General features: G+C 34.3%; 1 protein-coding gene across 4 annotated transcripts in view; it reads left to right on the top strand.

Annotated features, from left to right (window-relative positions):
- LOC111515167 (transcription factor hamlet) overlaps nucleotides 1-26,112 on the top strand; it is a 300,593-nt gene that overhangs the window by 269,222 nt on the left and 5,259 nt on the right. For all 4 annotated transcript variants that reach the window (XM_074176082.1, XM_074176084.1, XM_074176083.1 and 1 more), the window contains one exon: nucleotides 20,147-20,246. In XM_074176082.1, coding sequence (XP_074032183.1) covers nucleotides 20,147-20,246 — 100 coding nt within the window. The remainder of the gene's footprint in view (nucleotides 1-20,146; nucleotides 20,247-26,112) is intronic.

The following is a 26,112-nucleotide window of genomic DNA, read 5'->3' on the forward strand; positions in this document are numbered from 1 at the left end:
AACTTTTTGCCGAAATCAGGAAACAACACAAACGCACGGAGTACGTGATCAAAGAGTACTATTTATAGTACTATTTATAGTACTATAGTACTATTTATAGTACTATAGTACTATTTATATATATATATATATATATATATATATATATATATATATATATATATATATATATATATATATATATATGTATAATATTACCCAGAAGTATGAAAGTTGAGAATATAAATACATAATAATATAAAAATGAAAATAAAACGGAAAATATGATAATTGGAAATAATACAATCGGAACTGTTGCAATCAAATGATTTCCAAATCAGCCTGGAAGTATTCATTGAGGGAATAAAATGTATTGTTATGTAACAGTTTTTAATTTTTTTTGACGGAATGCAGGTTTGATGGCTGTTTAAGAGAGATAGGTAGTTTACTGAATAATTAGATGAGCATAATTGGGGGGCCGTTTGCTGCTTTCGTCAATTTATGGTGGGGAACAATAAAATTATAGTTAGATCTTAACGTATATCCTGTGGCGAGCCGAAGATTATCTCTTGATTCAAATTTGTCGAGATGAGTTTTGACATAAATATCACAGTTGAATATATATATAGTGAAATAATGGTTGAAATATCCAAATCGGTAAACAGCTCCCTACATGAGTTATCATATTTTTTTAAACACATTGTTCTCACTAGCTCTATTGCTCTAATAAACGAATTGCTGATGGCTCTATTGAGCTATTAGCAATTCGTTTATTCTTGTACAGTTACCAAAGTTGATCTGACAATAACTGAGTGAAGATTGACTTGCTTTTTACGCAATCGTGATATGGAAACAAATTGATATTATCATTATTATTATTATTTTAAATCTAGAATTCCAACAATATTTGTGCTAGTTTAATTTTTTATGATTGTCCAACACACAAATACCAATAACGCGTGTCAAATTAAAAATCTCTTTATACAAACACGCGACTGATATGGTTTCTGATTTTTTCAACGATTTCATCGATAGACCGGAAGAAGGTGACCATATCCGGCCAGATGCCATTTGAACTTTCCGAACTTCTGACTTCACTTGACAGTGTAATTGCCGCAATCTACGGGGGGTGATTTATTAGGAACAGGATGCAATTGATGGCGGTTGGGGTGATTATGAAAATATGATATCGTTGCATGAATTTCGATTTTTTCACTGATTTCACCCTTAGTAAGGCTGAGACGCATAACGAATTTTTATTTTATTCAACCAGTTGTCAAAATCATGTGTCAAATACCGATTGTGATGAAACTTTTTCTTGTGCCTCACATGGAAAAGTTGCTGCTTCGGGCATCAAGATGGAAATCTTTCACTTCGAACATCGGATGACCTTGATGTACAGATCAACTGAAATCTGTTCAATTTGCTGCTAGCACTACCGTGGAGAATGGTCCACAGTAGATAGTCCACAGATACAATTACAAATCTGCATACTTCTTCTAAAAGACATGAAATAACTACTTTTGATTTTTGACTATGTATATTAAACAAAAATTACTTCTTCTTTCAAAGTTGATTCAACTTTCAACTCTAATTCATCTGGCTAGGAAAGGTATATAATCGACCATAACTGGCTGGATCTATGCCATGTTGGTAATCATAACTGCAACTACGACTCTTCAAGGCGAGGCCATTAGGTTCAGGGTCACCTGGGGCTGCCCTCAAGGTGGGGTACTCCCATTTGGTGATCGCTCCTGATGAATAGTCTGCTTGATGCCCTCGACAGAAGAAAAATAGATCTGCAAGCTTATGCAGATGATCTTCTTATCTTGGTAAGATCCACGTAGGGAATGGTAGCTTGTAATATCATCCAAAACATGTTGGACATTGTTCACAGTTGGTGTCAGAGGAAGCAGATGTCTGTCAACCCCAGCAAAACTGTGATAATCCCCTTCAACAGAAGGAGGAAGTTGTACGATCTAACGCCACTTTTCCTCAATAGTGAGGTCATTCCATTTGGAACGGAGGTGAAATATCTTGGCATGTCCTGGACAAAAGACTCGCCAGGAACGCTCACTTAGAAAAAGTTATACACAAAGCCAGACTGTCCCAATGGACATATCGAAGGATTTATGGTAAAACTTGGGGTTTGGGTCCCAAACAAATCCATTGGATTTATGTGATGATTGTCAGACCACCATGCGAATCTCTTTGGCTTACAGAGACAGACTTGTCTGGCTATCAGTGGTGCCATCAGTTCCATACCATCAGCGGCCTCTCCACATTTTTCTGGAGAGAGAGGCTAGATCGACTGCATACAGACTTATGCACATTGCCAATAGGACGTCTTAACAGATTATTTTTGCTCTGGATTCCTGGCTATACTGGCCTGTAAGACAATGAGGCTGCTGACTCCCCTGCAAAGGAGGGTGCTGCAAGGAGCTTCATCGGACCAGAACCTGTCATTGGCATGGCTTTAGGCTTCGCCAACAAATATTGAACACCTGGATGGCAAGAAGATTAATGGAATGGCAGAATCTTCCAAGATCGGCTCACTCCAAGGCGTTTATTCATCCTCCGTAGCTTGATACCAAACAGTTGCTGGACTACAGTAGGGATGAACTACGAAGTCTAACAGGCCTTCTTACAGGTCAGTGCCATTTGAATCATCATAGGTAGAGACTCAGACTGTCGGAAGACAATGTGTGTCGCCTCTGTTTGGAAAATGAAACAGCAGAGCATATACTTTGTGTCTGCCCCGTTGGCGACCGAATCCGGTTTTAAGATTTCGGCAGAGCCATACTCTTACCATCTGACCGGAAATACCACTCACCATACAAACTAATCGGCTTCGTTAAGAAGCTGGGTTTATTTAGTCGAGTGTGAATTGGTGTGAGCCACAATAAACCCTTACGGATTGCGGTGGATGTTCTAATAGACCCACTCACTTTAGACCTAACCTAACCTAAAGTTGATTCACCAATTATTTGTGATGGAATTGAAATAGATAAAACGGGGTCACTCACCAGGATAACCCTAAAAGTTTGGTGGAGGTTTTGGTTGGAAATAACTCAAACTATTAAAAAATTTTACGACTTTATGATACTGAACGACACAGATTTGCTCAATCACAGATTTCTCAAATATCATTGATATAACTTAAATACAAACCAAAGGAAACCTATTCATTGAAAAAGGAATATTTTCAGAGAATGTTATTTTTTGCTAGAAAAACTTTCTGGTTTATTGCTCGCTCGTTAGTATCTATATTAAAATCTCTACAGAGATTAGTAGATCATGCACAAAATAATCACTTCCCATTATAAATATTACATTGCCTAATTCATGAAATCGTAAAAAACTTGTTCAGTTATTTTATATATTCTTGAAAGCTTTTCCTACAACCGACAAAAATATTTTTGGTTCATCGATGACCATTGATTTATTCACAAAGTGAAAAATGTTCAATATGAGAGTGGTCAACTTTATATTATCCGTATTTGGTACTGAATAGCCAATAAAGCAAGTGTCTTACTGCGAAACATCCGGGTGTCTACCGGTGAGGATGTCAGTGTTTCATGCAAGTAAAATATTACTTCTTCCATTGATTATATTGTGTGGGAATCCTGTGAATGATATCTGATTCGATTCCATTACGAACGAAATAGGTAAAATGTTTATATGAAAATGACTCTTTCGAAAGGGGTTTTCTTTCCAGTTAGTGTCTGAAAGTTACTTCTTTGCATGATCTATACTTCTATGTATAGAGACTTCTTTTTAAAATTGATTGCTTCCTCCCTTTCTTTGGAAGATTCCCAAATTTTTTGTACCAAGATGGAGAAGTCGATAGCAAAAACCTTTCTTACCAAAAATTGATATCTCCTAAAAGTATACCCTTTCAATTTGAACAATATTTTTTCTTTGAGGAGATTACGATCCTGTTCATTTCTAAATCAAATCAACTGTTATTTCCAAAACGTATTTATTACTCTTATCTCATGCAGCTTTGCATATCGCATCGAAATTTACCCCTGTTTCACCCGTTCTCCGCCCATTATGCAATATCTGCAGCACAATACTGCAAAACACGTTCATCAATCACACGGTTACCACCCAAACATAATATAACCCTAAATAGTTTATCTAATACATCCGAAACGTACGTTTATATAAAGATCCGTGACTTGACGCATCTGTCCGCATCCATACGAGGTCTGCGGGGCCGTAGATAGGAGAGCATTACTCATAATAAATATCATAAATAAAGTTTGACGGGCTGACAACTCCATCCGAAAGGGTGAGAAATGTCATACAAAGCCCGTGATAATCCGGCCAGACCTCGAAGTCACGTGACCGTCATAGACTGCATTCAATTGTTTGTCTCTGGGACACGCGCGCATTGCAATTTAGAAGATTTGGATAATGCAATAACGATTTTGCCAGAAATTTGTATTACGTTACGGGGATAATAGTGAAATATAAATGTCAAGGCTGTTTAAGCTATATTAGCTCATTCATTACTGCTATCAAATGTATCTGTTCGATATCTAAAACATATGAATTTGTCTATCGATCAATACATTCATGACAGGTTCATACACCAGCTATTTGAAGTGATAATGATGAAATATAATTGTCAAGACTCTTTGAGCTATTTCATGTATCTATTCGATCTCTTAAATATATGAATTAATTTGTCTATCGATCAATACGTTTATGACTCATTCATACACCAAATTTTTCAAGTGACAATGATGAGATATAACTGTCAAGGCTCTTTGAGCTATATCAAGTTCTACATTACCATTATCAAATGTATGTATTTGATCTCTGAAATATATGAATTTATTTCTCTATCGATCAATATATTATGACTGGTTCAACACCAAATTTTTGAAGTGATAATGATGAAATATAGCTGTCAAGGCTCCTTGAGGATTATCAAGATCTACATTACTATTATCAAATGTATCTATTTGATCTCTGAAATATATGAATTTATTTCTCTATCGATCAATATATGGCTGGTTTATTCACCAAACTTTTGAGGTGACAGCAATGAAATATAAATGTCGAGGCTCTTTGAGCTATACCAAGTTTTACATCACTATTATCAAATGCAGTTGTTGGATCTCTAGAATATATAAGGTAATTCATCTGACGATATGGCGTCAAATTTGACAAAAACTTGAATGCCTCTTTTTTATTCAGAAATTAAATATCAATGTGATATATTTCTGAAAACAGTATACAACTCAGATTGGTATCAATGGCAGATACACTGTTTGGAACTTCTGGTGTAGTAAAGACTTTTACAGCTTTCCAAATATTAAAAGATATGGTGGTTAACGGCTTTCTCCATGATATTACTGATAGCAAAGCGGCTGGTTGAAAAGTCTCAAAAATACTGATGTAATTCACTGCACTGCAATACGATAAGGTTCATTTTGAATTTGAATATTGCGTTCAAAACGCGAAAAATTGATATTTGATCTGATTTGGAAATATATTTTCCTAAAACGAATTCATATTGTTGTTCTTTCCATTTATGAAAACTGTACCTAACAGACTTGCAGTTTTTATGTTGGGCACATAACTAATTTTAAGACGGGTAACGGACTGGAAATGAATTTGATATTTCTTCAATAGTCGAAAGTACATTATTTCACAGCTACTAACCAAACACCAATTTGGTACATCTACTCGTATAATAATACTTTTATACAACATTAAAAGAGAGTTGTTTGAATATTCTCCTTAGGCGCCTCCCCATATTACTATAATGATATTTTAATGCAAAATTCAGTCCAATTTTTCATTCGAACTAGTATATCGATATTTGATGAAAATAGTTTGAATTTTTACTAGTTTTTTGGTGCAAAATTGATATTTCACTCTGTATGTATGTTCATAATAAATGTCATTATGTTTTAATGACAAGAAATAATCGACTCAATCAATTAATACTAAACAATCAGGTAATACAAATCTGTAAGTTGTACTAATACTCTTTATGAAGCTAGAACATTAAAAATGGATTTTTTTGTTTTGTTACGTAGGTGGGTGTGAAAAAAATCAATTTTTGTCATTGCTAACCAACATACTCTCACAGATCAATTATTACTAGAACTAGTATTATTGAAAATTCATCTTCAACAGTTTAGTTTTGCTTGTGAATTTGAAGTTATTGTAGGAAAATATTCACTACACATTTTCATCTATATGTTCAATGGAGAAATATTGGTGATAGTATCGAAAATATTACAAAAAATATTCATTCCGAATTCTCTATTTCGGAAACTAGGAATCACAAATATTTCTTCTAGATGCCTCCAGTTGAAATTCTGTGGAAGTTATAGATGGGCTTTTAAATAACAGAGGAATACATATGCAAAATCAACAACATTCGAAGCTCAATCAACAGTTTCTCATTATAAAACCATACTTTTGACAAACTTTCATACCACTCAAACAATGTGTTCAAAAATCTGATCATTATCAAATACAATTTCTAAATCTACCATCAGCAAGAAACAGTTTAAAGTACGTAATCACATTGCTTGAATATGTAATATGAGGCGCTTTCCTCATATTACTATAATGATATTTTAATGCGAAATTCAGTCCAATTTTTTATTCCATTTCATTCATATCGTGTTTATTGAAAATGGTTTGAAGATTTACTAGTTTTTTGGTGCAAAATTGATATTTCACTCTGTATGTATGTCCATAATAATCAGTATGATTTAGTGACAAAAAATAATTGACTCAATCAATTAATGCTAAACAATTAAGTAATACAAATATGTAAGTAGAACTAGTACTCTTTATGAGGCTAGAACCATAAAAATGGATTTTTTTGTTTTGTCACGTAGGTGGGTGTAATTCCAAATCTGAATATTGTACTCAAATTTGAATAAGTTTTGCCAATAAACTTTTTCAATAATGTCGAAAACAAGGAATAAAAACTTCTATTTTTTGTTCTCCCTGGTACACCGTTCGAAAATTTATTATTTCGATAACTCAAACCCAAGTTTCCTGCAATGCCCAAATTTTGATCAGGAATGAAATTTTTTGACAAATGGATAATAAAGGAATTTCCCATAGAGTTGAAGTTTTTTGAATCTCACTGTAGTTGATGTCCACTAAAGAATGTTTAGTACTCAAATTATATATCACCACGAGATGATTTGTATCCTAATAACTCTTCTTTGTCATTTCTTGGATTTCCTCATTGGTCACTAATTCAAAATATATTCAAAAATATGCACGTATATTTCACCAATTACTCAAAAATCTGCCCATAAAACGCTCATAAAACCCTAAGTAGGTAGTAAATTATTAAAAACGTTATCCCAGCAAATTGAATTATCACCCAATAATAGGCCAACCACTACCTTCATTATCATTTTATGCAACGGTGAGTCGAGTGCTGGTGCTGGAACAGGTGTAGCCTTACCGACTCCCACAAAGAAACGGTAAGGTACCATCCGTTCTGCCCATAAGGCACAAAAATTTAAATTATAACGTTTTAAATTAATTACGCGTGGGAATTCTTCTCCTGGTTCTACCAACAATACACGGTCTCTTGATTAACGGGTTTTGATGGGTGTGAAAACAAACCTTTATGAGAAATTAATAGAAGTTATTCTATATCTCGATGAGTTAATTGATTTATGGTTGGTGATGCGTTGAATGGAATGTGTTTAAAAGGTATAGGAAACGTAATGAATTCATTGGTCATTCATCAGTCATCTCGGCAATTCAACGTAATTCAAACGGAATTTATGAGGTGGACGGAATGTCATTATATATTTCATTAAATCAATAAAATTGTCATCTAGGTAAAAATCTGAATGTTTATCAGATATCTTTTTTTTGGCCGTCGGACGCATAGTCCATAATAGCCAGCAACTAAACTTTTTTTCCCAATTTTCGAAAACAAGGGAACGGGTATTAGACTATTAATTTTCATACCCAGGGGTCGATCAGGGTTCTTTGCAGGGGTCGATCAGAATAGATAGACCGCGGAAAAAAAGGATTTTAAGGCCAGGGACATATGCACATAGAAATAACATCAAGTCTCCTCTGCAACTTCAGATTTCAATCATTCATGAATTTCATCAAAGCGTCTATTACTTGTGGTTTGTTCAATGCTAGTAAGTGCCGTATATTTAACGGTGGTATTATGTTTTCCCGTCTTAATGTTTCCATGAAATATTTGGTTTGTTCCTGATATTCAGAACTGTTGAAAAATATATGATCTTTACGTTACATGTGGCACATGAATCAACGATTCCTATTTTGTAAAGATGAGCTGGATAGCATGCATGTCCTAATTTCAGTCTGGTTATTGGGACAATTGTTTTCCGCCCGTACTTCATTTTTTGTGCCAAATTTCAGCTGGTATTTTTGGTACCAAACGGGTGTACTGTGTAGCAGACTTTTTCAAAATAGACTGAGTAAAAGGCTTGCTACAGTTTCTATATGTAATTGTATTTCTGTATTACCACTTAACTTGATTAGGTAGAGCATTGTCAAATGCAACGATGGTCAACAATATCAAACAACAACAAAAGCGAAGCGAAGTGAGCTCAAAATTCTTTTTTTTTTGTACCTTGGGAGCTGTCTGACTTGTCCCATTCCATCAATCTCGTTCCCTGTACTAGTTTGTACAGGTTCCGTGTTGGATGTTCCTCATTTTCTTCTGGACGTAATTTCGTACGTCCATATATTGCCTGCCTCCTGTGATTCAGTACCTCACATTCGCATAAGATGTGTAGAGCTGTTTCTATCCCTTCGTTGCATAATCTACAGCTGAGGTCTCCGTTGTACAGCCCCATTTTATTCAGGTGTCCTCTAAGCGGACAATGACCGGTTAGTAACCCTGTAATTATTCTGAGCCGATCCCTTCTATATTGAAGTAGTTCTTTGGTTCTTTTCTCGGAAAGTTCCCTAATGAAGGTTCTACTGTGTTTGTTGCCAGGTACTTTCGTCCAGTACTCTGTGTGCTTCTTATTGGTCCATGTCCTAATCTGGTTTCTTACCAATGATTTTGGTACCCCCGGAACTGGTTCAGGACCTGTATATGAAGTTGATGATCCGCGTTTAGCGCATTCATCAGCTTTATCATTACCTGTAATTCCTGAATGCCCTGGCATCCAGTACAAAGTCAATTTGTTCCTGTTTGCAAGTTCATTCAGTTCTTCATGGCATTCCCAGACCAGTTTTAATGTCACCTTCGGGTTTGTCAGAGCCCCCAGTGCGCTTTTGCTGTCTGTAAAAATATTGATCCGCTCATTTCTTTAAGGTCTTAATATAATAAGCCTTCCACACTGCAAGATAGCATATGAAAGACGGATATGTATTGTCCTAGCGGATAGCTGTACTTTATTTTTCTATCCGCTCGGAATATTCCAGCTCCCGTTTCATGTTTGGTCTTCGATCCATCTGTATACCATGTGTTTGTATCAAACATGTTTTCGGAATGACTAATGGTCTTCCACTCTTCACGGCGTATGATATTGGAAGTGAAGTTTGTGTTGAAGGTGTACTTCGGTGTCATGTGGTCCGTGCACATATTCAATATGTGCTCCTCCACTTGTTCCGAAATTTCTATTCGGTCCGATCTTTTGTAGTTAGGTGAGTTTTACAGTCTGAATTGACCCATCCTGGCCTACCCCATTATCACAAAGTGTAAAGGAGGTAGATTCTGGAGTGTCTCCAATGCAGCTGTTGGGGTAGTTCTCATTGCTCCCGTCATTCCCAAACATGCAAGTCTTTGCACCTTGCCTGGATGCGTATGTTATCATGGGCTTAACCACCGTCGTGTATAGCCAATATACCATGTCTGGTTTTAGCCCTCATGTTTTTCCATAGGTGCGTCTGGCGAGCATCAGTGCTACTACCTCCGCTTTCCTCTTTATCATGCCCAAGTGTTGGTTCCAGGTCAGTTTGGAATCTAGGATAACTCCCAGATGTTTAACCTCCCCCGACACTTGTATTTCTTCACCTCGAAGTTTCAGATGTCCGAGACCCTCCGTTTCAGTCCTCTTGGTGAATATTACTATGGTCGATTTGGGTGGGCTTATGTTCTTTTTCGGTCTATCTTGTTATAATGTTCAGGGCCTGCCACTACATTATTGTATTTACCCTGGACTAAGATGACTTAGTCGTCTTGTATTTCTTCACCTCGAAGTTTCAGATGTCCGAGACCCTTCGTTTCAGTCCTCTTGGTGAATAAATAATACTATGGTCGATTTGGGTGGGCTTATGTTCTTTTTCGGTCTATCTTGTTATAATGTTCAGGGCCTGCCACTACATTATTGTATTTATCCTGGACTAAGATGACTTAGTCGTCTGCATAGCCCAAAAAGTCCTACTCACTCTATGATTATTTTTATTTATTTATTTATTATATATTTATTTATTTCAAGGTACATAAACTTGGCTCAGTTTATGTACCTTGAGGAACTTTAATTCTGAAGACACAAGTTGATGAATGACAGTATTTTCTTTCGTATTTCTACGAAAAACCTCATAGTATATCAATCCAAACCAATGGTCAACAATGAGATATACGTTGTGTCCAAATTATTTGTATGATACAGCAGAATAGTTGAATATAGTACCGTAACATCGAGATCTACCAAGATGTGCTGCTGATGAAACTTTGATATTTAAGGGGAAGAGGTCCCATTCAATTATATTTCTAACATTAGTGTGTATAGAGTAGTAGACTGTAGATCTGTAGACCAGTCTGTAGACAACAGTGCCTGTAGACCAATTTCAAAGTTTTTCTATGTCTTTTTATTTTTTCTCCAGCAGTTTCGAAAGATAGAAGATATTTTTCGTTGTTCAATAATATGGACAAACACTGCTGTGGTCTTCGGAGAAAAATAAGCAATGCAAAAATATGTATGTTTCATTAAAAAGTTAAATTCCCTTGTAGGGGTAGAAAACGGCTGTATCTAAATTTGAATCTGATATAATAGTCACTATTCTCACGCGTCATTGTTTGTGGCATTTCAATCAACTAGTTATTTGACTAGTTATCTGATGCCTGATCGATGCCTATCTGTGGATTCAAAAATCATACTCGACGCTACTCAATAACAATGAAAAGCTAGAGAACGGCCAATTCAAGAGCTAATCTAACGAACATCTCAATTTCAAATGAGTCGAAATAATCCTCATGGTAAAGTCACTCGATGCCACGCAGTTAAGGGTTTTTAGAGGGTGATTTCACTTTTTTAAGGGTTGTGATATCAGTTTGTGTTTGCCAAATGCACAGCTGGGATTAATCCGATTTATTACGGGGTGTATTGATATCGTCACCTATTGTTACCCCTCAACTCACAATGGGGCCGTGTCCTACGCCTCTGTGACATATTTATTCTTTGTTGTTAATGGTTTTCGCCGAGTCTACATGTGTAAAAGGCGTGTGGCAGATAGCTTAATCATTTTTTATGGTCGGGAGGAGCAAAATCATGTTTTCTGATGTTGAGGTTAGGCGATGATGTTTCAATTCTAGCTGGTCGGTATCGCGATATTGTCAGAGATATTCTGGAGCTTGGAGATTGGGAACCCAGCGATGTGTAAACCTCTCAAGTATCGTCAGCAAGTTCACATATTGAAAGCAGTCCTTAGAACATTTATTTTGATATTTGTGTTTATTCGTATTTAAAAGTATATCTTGTCAAATTCTGGGATAATTTAATACATACTCGAATTTGTCTTAGATGCTATGTTTGTTCGAAAGAAAAATAAACATTTTCCGAAAATTTCTAGTTTAGTTAGTCCAAAATTATATGCACAATTTTGGGAAAACTGTTTTGGGCATTCTACTTCTTCGTCATTGAACAATGAATGTTTTTCCCAATATACTAAGGTTTCCTAAAGATATTTCTTTTCAATTCATATGTACAAATTGCAACAATTTCTACTGAATATATACCTACGCCTTCGTTTGGAAATGGTCTAAAATAATTCATTTTGATCTCTCCCGAATACCTACCTAATGGCTAGATCATTGAAGTTTGGAATATCAGTTTCTTATATCTTCGAAAATGCTAGACGGTTATGTGGTCAAAAAATATTTCAATGAAAGGGGAATGAAACGTATTGAAATTGTAACAATCACTAAGAAATATAAGACTGAGTGTGTTACTAAAAGCATTGGAGTTAACGTAACACATAAGTCCATGCAATTCCAAATGAGAAATTTCTAAAAGCAGCACCTGTCTCTGTCCTCTTGAAAATGTCTTAAACCTTTTCTAGAAAACAATTATAAATAAATTAGCTCTACTATAATTCCATAATAGTGAGCACAAAACATATCAATTATCCAAAAAACACTTTAATGTGAGATTTCTACTTGACAGTTCACGAAATCGCGGCACGCGGCACGTACAAGGTTAAAATATCATTTCCAAAAATTGAAGGAATGTAGTTACCTGAATAACAAAAAAATTCAACGAAAACATTTGTTTAGAAGTACGATTATCAAAGACACAATGGTAGAATATATGAACAAATTACGTAAATGACTTAGCTCGTATTTTTCGGGCAATATGATTTCATTGTTATAATATATCGTGTCTTGAAATGAAACGGCAGAACCTGTACCCGATCTTCTTGACATAGCTAGATGTATCTTCAGAAATTAAACTCGTAAATTCCCGTAGGAGAAATTTCAACATTTAGTCACACTCATATATGAATATTATATTTCATTGGTTAGATTTGTATTTATGCTGTTGGGAAAAAGCGTTTTATAACTGAAAAACTCTGTTTTGTTCACTTGGTCTTTAATTTTTTTCATCATTCCAAAGGTTTGAAAGAAATAATTGAGGTGCATATTTGGTTGTCAAAATACTGAATTTAAGTAATTCAATGAAATGACTTTTTCAACAGCAGTGGATAAATTTCATGGAATCCTAACATCTTGTTTCTCTTATTGAAGATTAAAAATTGATTGGAGACGTTACGGCATTAGACGATACCAAAGCTATGTGACTAATAAAAACGTGAATAATTGTAGGTTATTCTCAAAATTCAGTGTACTGAGATTTATCCAAAGTTACATAAATTCAATACTCAACTCACATCCATATCATGTTTATTGTGACAGTGATTACAAGAAATATATATAATTTTTTATAAATGAAGACTATCGTTGAAAAAAATCGATATCTTGAAGCAAAACATATCTCTTATTGTAATTTTGAAGCAATAACTTTTCCCAACGTTCCTACACAGCAGATTCTGCTGAATGTCTGGCTGAAGACAGCTACTACCCTGGCTAATACCATGACGGACCGTGAAATATATCTGACAGACATTATTTATACAAGTGACCTCAAAAAGAATAGACTTACAAGCTTCTAGTTCATCTTGCAGCAGGACCAAGCTGAATTCAATCGAGTGGATCACCTACAGACCCGTTTCGAGGTATAACCCCTCGTCAGTGCAGGAAAGATCTGACCCAAACAGCACAGTGTGCGAAATTTAATTTGAAAATATCTAGTTTCTTGAGAATGGCTGAAGTTTTACTGATTTGATAATTGTATGATATCGGTACTACTGATTTACCAATTTCTAAGATTCCGTGTTCTATTCTTTGATGAAAAACATAAGAATACTACATTTCACCGCATTCAATGAAATTACCTCTATGGCAACATATGAAGTGGTAGATATTTTCAATAATTATCTTGTAAAAAGTTATGTGTTACGACATTATTCTCAACTAATTTTGAATTTTTTTGGATTTATAGGAATATTACCTTGATAGCTTTTTTGCAAACCAAAACTAAAACTTCCAACCCTATATTTTCAACCCTCTTCCAAATCAGAATCGCATGTAAATCATATTTGTTGTTGCGTCAAAAGTCAGGTGGGTATTAAACGTATTTTAACATCTGTCTTTCAACCCCTCAATTAAGAGAATTCATCACGTGAAAATTCAAATCGAATGAAAAGAGACGCAGACAACCAGTGCAGTAAAACAAAAGAATGCCATATGGCACGGGCTATCAAACAGCCATCTTTGACATTTCACGGTGATACCGTTTTGGAAACAGGAAGTAGATATGATCACAGTTTGATCGTTATATCAAAGTTCTTTGAGTAACGTCCGATTCACTTACTTCTGTTCTTTTCAGATTATTTCGAATTATGAAGCTCAAACTTTATTCTATCTACTTTTCTTGAAGTGGAAACATGCAGTCTGTACCATTAGTATTAACCTTAATGTCATTAGTAAACAGTTAAAAATTGCTTCGACACATTTTATTTCATGCAGCATGAAAGGTACCTTTAGTAGGTACTGCTCAGCTTTCGAATGTTTATTATGATTTCATTTATTCCCACGTCTTTCATAATATTACTAAACGGGGTTGCTCCACCCCGTGTAGTTGAAAATCGAGAAAAATATAGAAATCCGGCTCATGATATCTAAAGAAATGTACTGAAACAGGTTTTTGGCACATAAAAAATTGCAAAAGTTATAAATGAATCATGGTTTTTGCAAATATTTCAAAAATTATAAAGAATTGTAAAATTCTGAGTAAATATCGTTAAAGAGAAAGAAGTTTTCAATAAAAACCTCCCACCTCTCGAAACTCTATCCCTATTATTTTTAATTTCAATTGAACGCCGGAAATAGACCTTCGCGGGTAAATTTGGAAATGCTAACGTGGCATCTGAAGCGAGTTACGAAAAAATATTTTTCTCAACTAATAAATATCAATATTAAAACTGATAAAAATCAGGGTGTATTCTGCATGTTGAAATAATTTTCCAGTTGGTTCACTATCAGCTTCTAAATATTGATATTTCGACCTTTTCCCCATTCTTTCGCCCATATTTCAAAGTAATCTTGTGTTCTATCGTTCTATGTCATACCTGTCACATAGTTGTGCCTGGCTGAATGCTCTTCCCGTGGCTTCTTTGGGTATCTTTTTAGATGATGCATCTTGTTGAATTTCGATAGGTCTTCGGTAAGGTTCTTCAATTGGTGTTAGTCATGAATGCAGATGTGGATCCACTGTAGAAGAAAATGGTTACCATGGCCTGAGTTATAAGTATGGTTCTGGCAGATTTTCAAGACATCATTCCATTAATGATCTTATAAAAAGAGCTCTAACCACTCCAGAGGTTCCTTTAGTTCTTAAACCCCTGGGTGCTAGTCGAGATGATGGAAAGCATCCAGACGGGACGAGTCTAATTCCTTGGTAACTTGGGAAACCTCTGGTTTGGGACTTCACCTGCGTAGATGCAGTTGCAGCTTTACACCTTGCCGCTACGTCTGATTCCAGTGGTGCAACTGCTATGATTGCAGAAAAATCTAAATTTTGGAAATACTCTGTTTTGCTAAGTTCCTACTGTTTATTTCCTGTTACAATTGACACTTTTGGTGTTTTTGACTCTCATGCTTCTGAAATGTTGAGAGAAATTGGGTATCGCCATTCAAAGGGGTAATGCCACATCGTCTACTCAAAAATTAGATGAAATATTTCTGGACCCACAGATCAAATCAACATTTCCTATGAAAAACACAAAATGGAATTGGCAGATTGATCATTTTCCGATTTTCTCAGAAGATGCAGAGGAAAATAAACAAGTCCTGGAATTATCATTCTTTCACCGATTCAAAAAAACTACCATGAATCTATCTAATTCAGTTTCAAGCAATTTAACTTCAAATTCATCATTACGTTGGTCCAATGATGGGGAGAATCATCGCATCCGTGATTACTGGGAAGAAAACAGCAGTGGCGAACGTATCATCAGCAGCTACAACACAACTAGATCAGTGATACTGATCATTGATTAGTTGAATGGGTTGAAAAATATTGTTTCATGAACAGTGTACATGAAAGATATCAATTCTAATATTGCTAGTATGGAAGGTGCTTTGATTAAAGCTTTCGCAGAAGTTATTGAGGAACTGTAGTCAGGAGAATCATCTGATAGAGCAGTATATACTGTCTCCTTAAAAAGTCAGATTCAGAGTTTTGTCCCTCGATTTATGGTCTTTCGCACCAAGACGCCCAGGAGTTCCTTCGTTATCTTCGTTAATGAGAAACCTAAACTGACCTTGAAGGAGATTAACGCAAAATTGTGCGACAGCGGAAAAGCTCAAGAGTTGCTGATTTATTTGAGTACATATAACTCTGAGATTGTAGATATTTCCGTTGGTCAATTGGAATCTACGATGGAGTGCACACACTGTGGACACTCATCTATAACTTTCGAATATTTCTGGATTTTTCACTCCACATACCACAGAGAACTGGTCAATTGACTTTATCATAATGTTTGGATATTTTCACAAGAGAGAAAACTTTGGATGAACATGAAAAACCGACGTGTTCGAGTTGCAAGGAAAGAAGAAAATGCACAAAGTCTCTATCGATCCATAACTTTCCCCGTATTTGAGTCATTAATTTGAAAAAATTATCTCTAACAGAAAGATTCAGAGGCAAGTTAAATGTTGCCATTGAATTTTCTCCAGATTGATCAGATATGAACATTTATGCAGCAGACAATGTGACTTCTTGTCGTTATAATCTATATGTACATTATCATTAATTTCACCAAAATCGCTAGTGAATGGAGATGCATACATTCTCTTTTATGAAAAGAAGATCACGACTTCGCACCTTTGATCGTTTTGAAAAGTTATTTTTGAACTGTTAATCTTCAGTACACAAAATATACTATAGAAATGTAGCCTTTCATGGCTGGCGTCAATGTTTTGATTGGCTTTCGGGTTTTGTCATGGTTTTCTTTGGTTTTAATCTTCAAACTACAACTGCCGCAGTTGCAGTTGAAACTATTGGAGATTATTACCAAAGAAGACCGAAGAAGAATGATAGTTTCAGTTTTAGTTATTTCAAAACATTTATTCAATTGATTTTGACTATTTTATCATGTCTATACCTTATTATTCAGAACCATTAATTGAAAATCTGACTTAAATGTGAAAATTACAAAAAAAAATAAATTTCGAACTCTGCGGAAAGTGCGGCATGTGAAGGTCTACCCTGTACCCAGAATGAAATCTCTGCTTTCAAAAATGCATGGGTGTCTTCATCATAGGTGTGTCGTACTTTACAATCTAATATCTAAAGGACGAGGAAGTTTTAAAAATTTCTCATTATTCAATATTTCAATTTCTATTGAAACAAAAAAATAAAAAAAACTACCTGTCACATCGATTATTTTGGAAATATCAAGTTGAATCATTTCGAACATATAATATACAGATAGGTTTTTATGGTCTTTTTTGGTATTTTTACCTTTCACTGTCTGAAAAAATATGAAAATTATAATGGAAAATTTAATACAAGTGTAGAAAGGTGAAACTTTTCAGATTACCTCGATAAGTTACTGCGTAAAATCAAAGTATTTTTCACAAAGAAAATGTTTCTATTCATCAGTAACTTGTCGTTTTTAAGAATTTTGCGTATCAAAAAAAATGCTGGAAAATAATAGGTACAATACTTATGTTAACGTTTCAGAATCTGCCCCCGTCTTCAGAAATGGACAAACAATTCCAAGATATTTGCAGTTATTCCTTTGCTGATTATTTATTTTACAAATTCTTCGAAAGATGTCAAAGGAAAGGTCATTTGACTAGAATAGTAAATTAATATTGTCCACGTCCTGCTGACTTCGATGAGTATGATTCAATCATAACTGAAATCACCCCATTCAGAATTATTGACACGCAAACCAAACTCTCGAAAAGAGGAAACCCCCACTGCTTCCCGATTTTCCGACAACTATCGTCATTATAGAAATAAACGGGGTTAACAAAATCATTTCATCCATGCGTTTGATGTTTCAACCCTCTTCTGTCACTGTTTCACCCGCACCTTGTGGGGGTTGAAAAGAGAGGGTGAAGACGGGCGAACCCGCCAATAAGGAAACAGGTGAAGGTGCAATATGTTGTGGTGAACTTTGGTAATTTAGTTCAAATTTGTGTTTTGGTACCTGTGGATCTGTTTTTGACATTGTTTGTGTTCAGTTATTACAGGTGACACAGTTGATCTTCTTTCTGATACATCTTCAGGTTTGTCAATAACTCAAATATTTTTTCATATACTGTTCCTGATGACTATGAACATTTGCATCACATTTTTTTATAAAAAAAAGCATCAGAGCTACAAAAAGTTGACTCATACCGAGTAATATTTCTTTCTTTTTCCTCCTCTAGAGTAGTCGTGGGATCCATTATGCTTTTTTTATTGGCCAACCAAGTTGGTGTTACAGGGGGCTGCGTATAATGTCAAAATATGTTTCTCTGTTGATTTGCCCTGGTTGTGGTATCAAGACAAATTCCTAATCAATTTCATACAAATAATCACATCGTATGTGTAAATTGCAGTGCTGATAGATAATATATAAAAATTGGTCAAAATATACTAGGTAAATATTTGGAGAAATTACTTTTTCCAAATTTGAAAAATCTATATACTAGTCCTACAAGTGAAAGTCAATTGTTTCCAAAAAATAAATCTGCAGATCGAGCTCTCCACACAAGATATCAAATAAATTATCAAATATTGAATCAAATTTGTTATTACTATTTCATATAGATTTTATTTTCAACGAAAGTTTTTTGTGGGGAAAATCTGAAAAATATAAAAATTATAATGGAGAACTTTTTACAAGTGTAGAAGGGCAAACTTTTTAGTTAACCCCGATAAGTTACTGCGTAAAAATCAAAGTATTTTTCACAAAGAAAAATCTTCTATTTATCACTAACTTGTTGTATTTAAAAATTTTCTAACGTTTCGGAGGCCAAAATCTGCCTCCGTCTTCCGAAATGGGCAAAAAAATTATAATATATTGAATCGTTAATATAAGTTAAGATAAGTATTGTATTATTTCTTAACAATTTTTTTTATAGGCAAAATTGTTGAATACGACAAGTTACTGATAAATAGAAGATTTTTCTGAGTGAAAAATACTTTGATTTTTTCGCAGTAACTTATCGGGGTAAACTGAAAAGTTTGCCCTTCTACACTTGTATAAAGTTCTTCATTATAATTTTTATATTTTTCAGATTGTGGAAGGTGAAAAATAACCAAAAAAGGTCGATAAATATAGATTTTATGTTTTACTAATTTCTATTGATTTAAATTGATCATTAATCGAACCTGCCGCATCCATAATGATGCGGTTTAAGAGTTTCAACTAGCTCAACAAAAATGTCCGTATATTGATTCTAGAATAAATGTGATAAATCAGGTGAAGATGAATTCAAAATGACTGAAATATTGTGGAAATATAGTTTTTATTATTTTTTTATTAATTTTCAACTATTCGCGAAGAATGATACCGGCATTACTTAGCAAGTATTATTTTTCCAAAAATATTAAGAAATGTTTTCCTATTAATTCTGAATCAAGTTCTTTGAAAGTAGTTAAGAAATTCATATAAATTATCAGCAAATATCAGGTATTACCCGGGAGAGTAGTTGTTTTTCGACAGGTATTTATCAGAACCTACTATGTAGAAACGTTTGGAAGAGTTGAATTTATCGAAATGTCATTTTGAAATGTTTATTTTCCCAGAAATGCATCTGAATAATTTCCTCAAAAATTGAAAAAAAACATGAAATCAAGTTAAAACTTTTGTTGTAAAAAAATAAATATGGAGTTTTTTCCAACACTGAACCGTTATTTCAACTCCTCGACACGTGTTTCGATCACCAAATGATCATCTTCAAGAGAAAGATTAAACACGTGTCAAGGTGTTAAAATAACGGTTTGGTGTTGAGAAAATTCCAGTGATATTCATCGATGATTGTATTTATATTGAAGAAAAAATGAATGAAGACGGAAAGAAAATCTTCACAAAAGGCTGTAACTTTTTTATGTTCCCAGACCATATTTTTAAGATGAAAATCAATCATGTATTCATTCACACATAAAATATTTTTTATGTTGTAATTGTATTTCTTTTTTGTTATTTCGACTCTATTTGAATTCACATAACTCAATAAAAAATTTTCGTCGAATCATCATTGGCAACTAAACGCTATATATGATGAACAACGGCATCCAAACTGATCCCTGTGGTAACTCGCTCAAAGTGTATGCCGTAACACCTCGATACCATTCCGATGTTCAAAATATCCTTTTCGTTTCAGCTTCCCAGCACAGTGGGACTCTTGATGAACGAGAAGAAGACGACGAAGAATCCGAAATCCGATGCTACGTTTGCGACCAGGCCTACAATGACATCGACAAGTGAGTATTACCACAGACCAAATCAGAGATATTTAGGCGTAGCCTTCACGGATGGTATCACATTCAGAAGTGATATCTCGTGCATTTCGATGTTCACGTGAAAGTAGTTGTTCTGAATGGATTTTTTCTTCACGTTTGTAAATGAAAGCAACGTCTACGTTTCTTTGGCATTTTCCCTATTTTTTGTTTCATTAATAAAATAGCAGAAAACCGAGAAGCGTTTCCCCTTTCAAATCCTACGAAATTGGTGTGACTATAAATTTCTTTCTATTTTCTTTGGTCTACTCTAACATTTCTCTCTGTATTTCTTTATTCTACGGAAAGAGGAGAAAAAGATACACCCTGAAAGCTTCCCGAATAAATAATTCAAATCATCGTATGCGCGTCCGGCACTTAATTAGTTGGTACAGGATTTATCAGCGTAGTCGATCATAGAAACTGTTTTTTCAGTGACAACACCGTTCGTGACGATTGCTTTGGTGTATGTTTATTTTATTATTCATGAAGATAAAACAGGAATTACTGAAAGATTAACTGTGACGGTTTCGGTAGGTTTTTATTAGTATATTCAATGTTGTTTTTCGTATTTCATCCTATTGTTATTTAAAGGGGTTGATATACAGGGTTTTTCATGATGAGCGTTAATTTGCCGTTTCTGGCAAACTATTCAACGGATCAACCTGAAAATTGTACAGTATGCATAAGTCAATATGACCTACACGCTTAAAATATTTTAGACGAAGCGGCGTTGTCGCTTCTACTATAAAGTAGCGGCTTCTTTGATTTTTCTAATGGAACAGCCCGTATATAATATCATATTATGATTCATTATCACTTTCTCAACAAATTCATATAATATTTCTCTATACCTATCTATTACCGTTTAGAAGATATAAATTAATTTCGATATTTTTTTTACCAAACATGAACTTTTATAAATGCTGATAATCTTGAACTCTCTTGCACTAAAACGATCAAATTTGAAATGGAGTGGAGTGAAACTATGAGGATCTTCACTTCGAGTCATATTTTCATTTGTCTCATACAGGGTCTTCAAGAAATGCAGATACTTTGATCTCATGAAAAAATGAGTGGAACTTTTTTCAAATGGAACACCTTGTATATTTCAACATTTTTGAGCGCTACATCCAATTTTAGATTAACTTTGTTTAGATGATACTATTTCTATTCTGAACCGTTCTCGAGATAAACTGTTTCAAACGGAAAATGACATGGTTTCCTTGTTCATCACTCATTTTTGTAAAACAGATTTCGTTTGATGTTTCTCAATTAGTCACAAATAATACAATGAAAAGATAATTAATAAAATACTCCTCAACCATCGAATGAAACTTCTCTTCAAACAATAGTTTTATTAACGCTGAAACACGAACTGAAAATAATAAACCCATAAATTAATGAGTTAATTTAATCGTCAGTGTATTTCAGAATATGTTCAAACACATCTTCACCTCTACTTAAACAAACATGTAATCTCTTCAAAAGATTGTCATGTGTAGCGCTTCTGATCAAGTCTGGAGTCAAACTATTGAAAGCAGTTGTAACTCTCGATTTCATATCTTCCATTGTTGTTATTGGAGTAGTTAACCATATTTTTAATGAAACCCCACACGAAATAATCTAATGGATTGCCATCTGGTGTTCTAGGAGGCCAACGAAAAGGTCCATTATTACCAATCCATCTGTCGTTGAAGATTTCGGTTGAAGCTCCGCTGACTGAATGAGAATTATTGGGTGGATGGAGCACCATCCATTTGGTACCATACACGTTCTCTTCCTGGTCTATTATTTGAAATAATTTGAATTCCATTCCTCAGTAAATCTTCATATTTTGATGCATTCAAATTATCATCATAAAACTCGATATAAAAAATTGACTCATTCTTTATGGCACAGAATACATTGAATTGCCATCTTTCTTGGAAACTTCTTTGGCGGACAACATGGGGATTTTCTGGTGCCCAATAATGACTTTTGTGTCTATTGAAAACTCCATTTTTTGTGAACTTGGCCTCATCTGTCCATATGATATTGTCAAGGAAATGTTCATCCTCTTGAGTCTTGACAAGTAACCATTCAAAGAATTTCACTCTACGAAGTAAATCAGTCTCTTTCACTCTGTTAGGGTGCTTATTAAGAATTCGACAAATTGTCACGTAGGGTATACCTATCTCACTTTCAGCCTCGTGCAGAGAAGCATTTGGAAATGCATGAAAGTATCCCAAAACTGTTATACCATTGTCATCATCATCCACTTCTTCTTACGAATGATTTTTGGACGGAAGGTTCCATTCAACCTACATTTTTTTAGTAGTCGATTTATCACATTATTATTCGGCTTCGGAAGTTGTGGATATTTTTCATGAAATACTTGGCATGTTCTACTTGCAATTCTATTGCACTCACCATAAATTATTAATAAATTCAAGAAATCTTCATTACTGTAACCTAATCTTGACATTATTCTATTATAATTGGTAGCTATCACAATCAGTCAAAACCACCAACGAAAGTCTGACGTTAAATAATTGGTTTATTTATTTTTCCAAAGCACACTATTAAAAAATATCAATGTGTACTGTTGTACGTTAGAGACCAATACCTCAATGTATACAAATTGTAACATTTTCTAAGGTAAGTACATACCAATTTCGAATTGACTGATCTGAGACAGTTGAAAAACTGGATCAAAAAGAAATATCTAAGTATAAAAAAAATGTTGAATATCCAAAATAAGTGATTAATTCAAAAAAACGAGCAAGAAAACCACGTCAGTTTCCGTTTGAAACAGTTTATCTGGAAAACGGTTCAAAATAGAAATAGTATTATCTGAACAAAGTTATTCTAAAATTGGATTTAAAGCTCAAAAATGTTGAAATATACAGGGTGTTTTATTAGAAAAAATTGAGTTCCACTCATTTTATCATGAGATCAAAGTATCTGCATTTTTTGAAGACCCTGTATGAGGCAAATGAAAATATGACTCAGAGTGAAGATCCTCATAGTATCACTCCACTACATTTCAAATTTGATCGTTTTAGTGCAAGAGAGTTCAAGATTATCAGCATTTATAAAAGTTCATGTTTGGTAAAAAAATATCGAAATTAATTTATATCTTCTAAACGGTAATAGATAGGTATAGGAAAAAAGTATATGAATTTGTTGACAATGTGATAATGAATCATAATAAGATATTATATACGGGGTGTTTCCTTTGAAAATTCAAAGAAGCCGCTACATTATAGTAGAAGCGACAACGCCGCTTCGTCTAAAATATTTTAGGCGTGTAGGTCATATTGATTTATGCATACTGTGAAATTTTCAGGTTGATCCGTTGAATAGTTTGTCAGAAACGGCTAATTAACGCTCATCATGAAAAGCCCTGTATTGTTGAAATCCTTATTTTCTTTTTGTGAAGAAGTATTGATGGTATTATGTTGCTAGTTGTACATTTCGAATACATCTGAAGATCCCATTTCAATAACACTTCACCCGACTATAACAAGTATATCACTGATTCGCTTTGCGAGTTAAGGCTGTCATGTCTTGTAATGAACTGAATAAGTTCATTACAAGATATATAATATTTATCGGAGTAAATATTATATATCTCATAATTTTTTTTAATTTCTTATGGAACTGACCGCCAATAATTTAGTATCCACTTGTATACTAAATGAGCCATTACCTATCTGCTGTCAAACACGTAATGATTACTTTAAAATGAAGGGAGTAGAAAATATCAGTTACAGGAATGCAGTGTATACATAGCATGTAACAATGGTCCCAATAATGAACCTTGTGGTACTACAAAAAGCCCAGAAATGGAACTATTATTTGCACCTCCTGAGAAAAGTAGTTTTTAAAAAACATTACACCGTTTTTCGCTGGAACGATAACCATTCAAAAGTCGATTAATTTTTATGGAGAATTTTGATAGTTTTATGAAGTCAATAAAGAGCAACTGGAACAGTATCATTATTGAATTGAACCCACAGTTTTTATTTGTTTACAAGAATGATCCACATGTACTTTCATTCAACCAATTTTCCTGATCGATAGACACACAAACCGCTGGGAAAGCCCTCACCTGGTGCACTCCACTAATATGAAAATAAAAATAGTTGTCGTGTGATACATATAAATATTTTATTAATTAGTAACCCATCAGTGATGCGCGATCAAAAAGTACCTGTCGCTTGAAAATGTTTCGATATTGATGATCCGAAAAACAAAGATTCACTTCGCGTGACTATCGGTGATCAGGGGCATAAAGCATTCGAAAATGATAATAATATTTTCAGAAGTGGGATTACTTTCACAGGAAACTTTAATGGGTTATGAGTGAATGTTATTGGAGTTTGATATTTATTATTTAATTGCAGGCCAAGCGGTTTTGTTATCCTTTTCAATCTCCCCACATGTCATCTGTACACACATATTCATTTCATTCGGTTCCTTATTTTCCAATCATTTTGAATTCCATAAAGTTTTGGTAAGATCGTGAATTGATTTAACATTTGGAACGAAATACATTCATTCATATGGTCAGATATGTATGTTCAAATCACCAATCACTCTACCAACTGTTAATTTATGTATTTCCAGTACATAGTTTTATGAATTGAGTGAATATATTTTCGAAGAAATATTGAAGAATCGTGGATTTTTGTTATTGACAAACATCAAATTCTTTCAATGGTTGAGTACACAAAGTCGTAAAAATTTGAGATTCGCAAAAATGTCTACAGCTTGGTTGGTTACGCAAAAGTAACATTGTAAACTTGTTACAGGGCAAAATGCTACAGGACGTTAGAAAATATTAATAAGGTTCACGTTTGTTTGAAGGTGATTGACAATGTTTCATGATAAATTTTATTAGTTCAGACTTCCATTGTCTAATATTATATAAAATGATTTGAAATCCCTGAAATAACTGAAAAGAAGAATTAAAAATGAAAGAAGAGGAATAAGAATGAATAGCTGAAAAAAACAATTATATTGAACAAAAACCTGAAAACCTGTAAGGTATCCACAATCGTCTTCGGGTGATGACTGGATCGATTTCTCCGCGAGCTGACTATTTATAGGTCATTTGAGTACTTTCACTTATCTCTGCTTTCCTTTTTCCGCTTCACTGGTTTAGTGGGAGATGACCGTTTGGCGGGAGTTGGCCATTTTTCGCTTGATTATGGGTTTCCATATGTTGTGTATCTTTACGCTAGCTTGGCTGAATACATTGTTGGATAGCATGTATGCGGCTTCTTTGAATTTCCTCCTAAACCAATGTTCCTCTTTGTGTATGATCTCAACTTGGGACTATTCGATGTTATGTTGATGGGTCCAAACATCCTCTGCTGGTTGGTGGCCTGGTTTTCGTGAGGCTGCTACGGATAGTGTTTCCGGATCTGAAGCAGGTTCTGATGTTGGATCCAAGTACAATTCTTGAATTTTTAATTCTTCTTTTTAGTTATTTCAGGGATTTCAAATTATTTTATATAATATTAGACAATGGAAGTCCGAACTAATGAAAATAAGGTTCACCTTACATTGATTTGGCGAAAACTGAAAGACTTCATGTTTCATCATAAAATAAAGTTCTAGTAACATTTTACATGATTTACAAAATTTAGATCTTCAGTCCGTAGACATGTTGAGAATTTATCAATTTAACAATTAGTTTTTCTGTTATGTTTTATTTTATTTTTTTTGTTGTGAGTTTTAATAAGTACTGTTCGTTGTTAGATAATAATACATCCCCATATTATATTATATTGTTCTATATATCATCCTTGTAAGGAGGCCGTCAGGCCTGTTAGGGTGAAATAATTAAATAAATAAATAA

This window comes from Leptinotarsa decemlineata, unplaced genomic scaffold (assembly GCF_025532065.1).
Source record: "Leptinotarsa decemlineata unplaced genomic scaffold, Ldec_3_MD MMD2_tig00001393_RagTag_RagTag, whole genome shotgun sequence".
Lineage (NCBI taxonomy): Eukaryota > Metazoa > Arthropoda > Insecta > Coleoptera > Chrysomelidae > Leptinotarsa > Leptinotarsa decemlineata.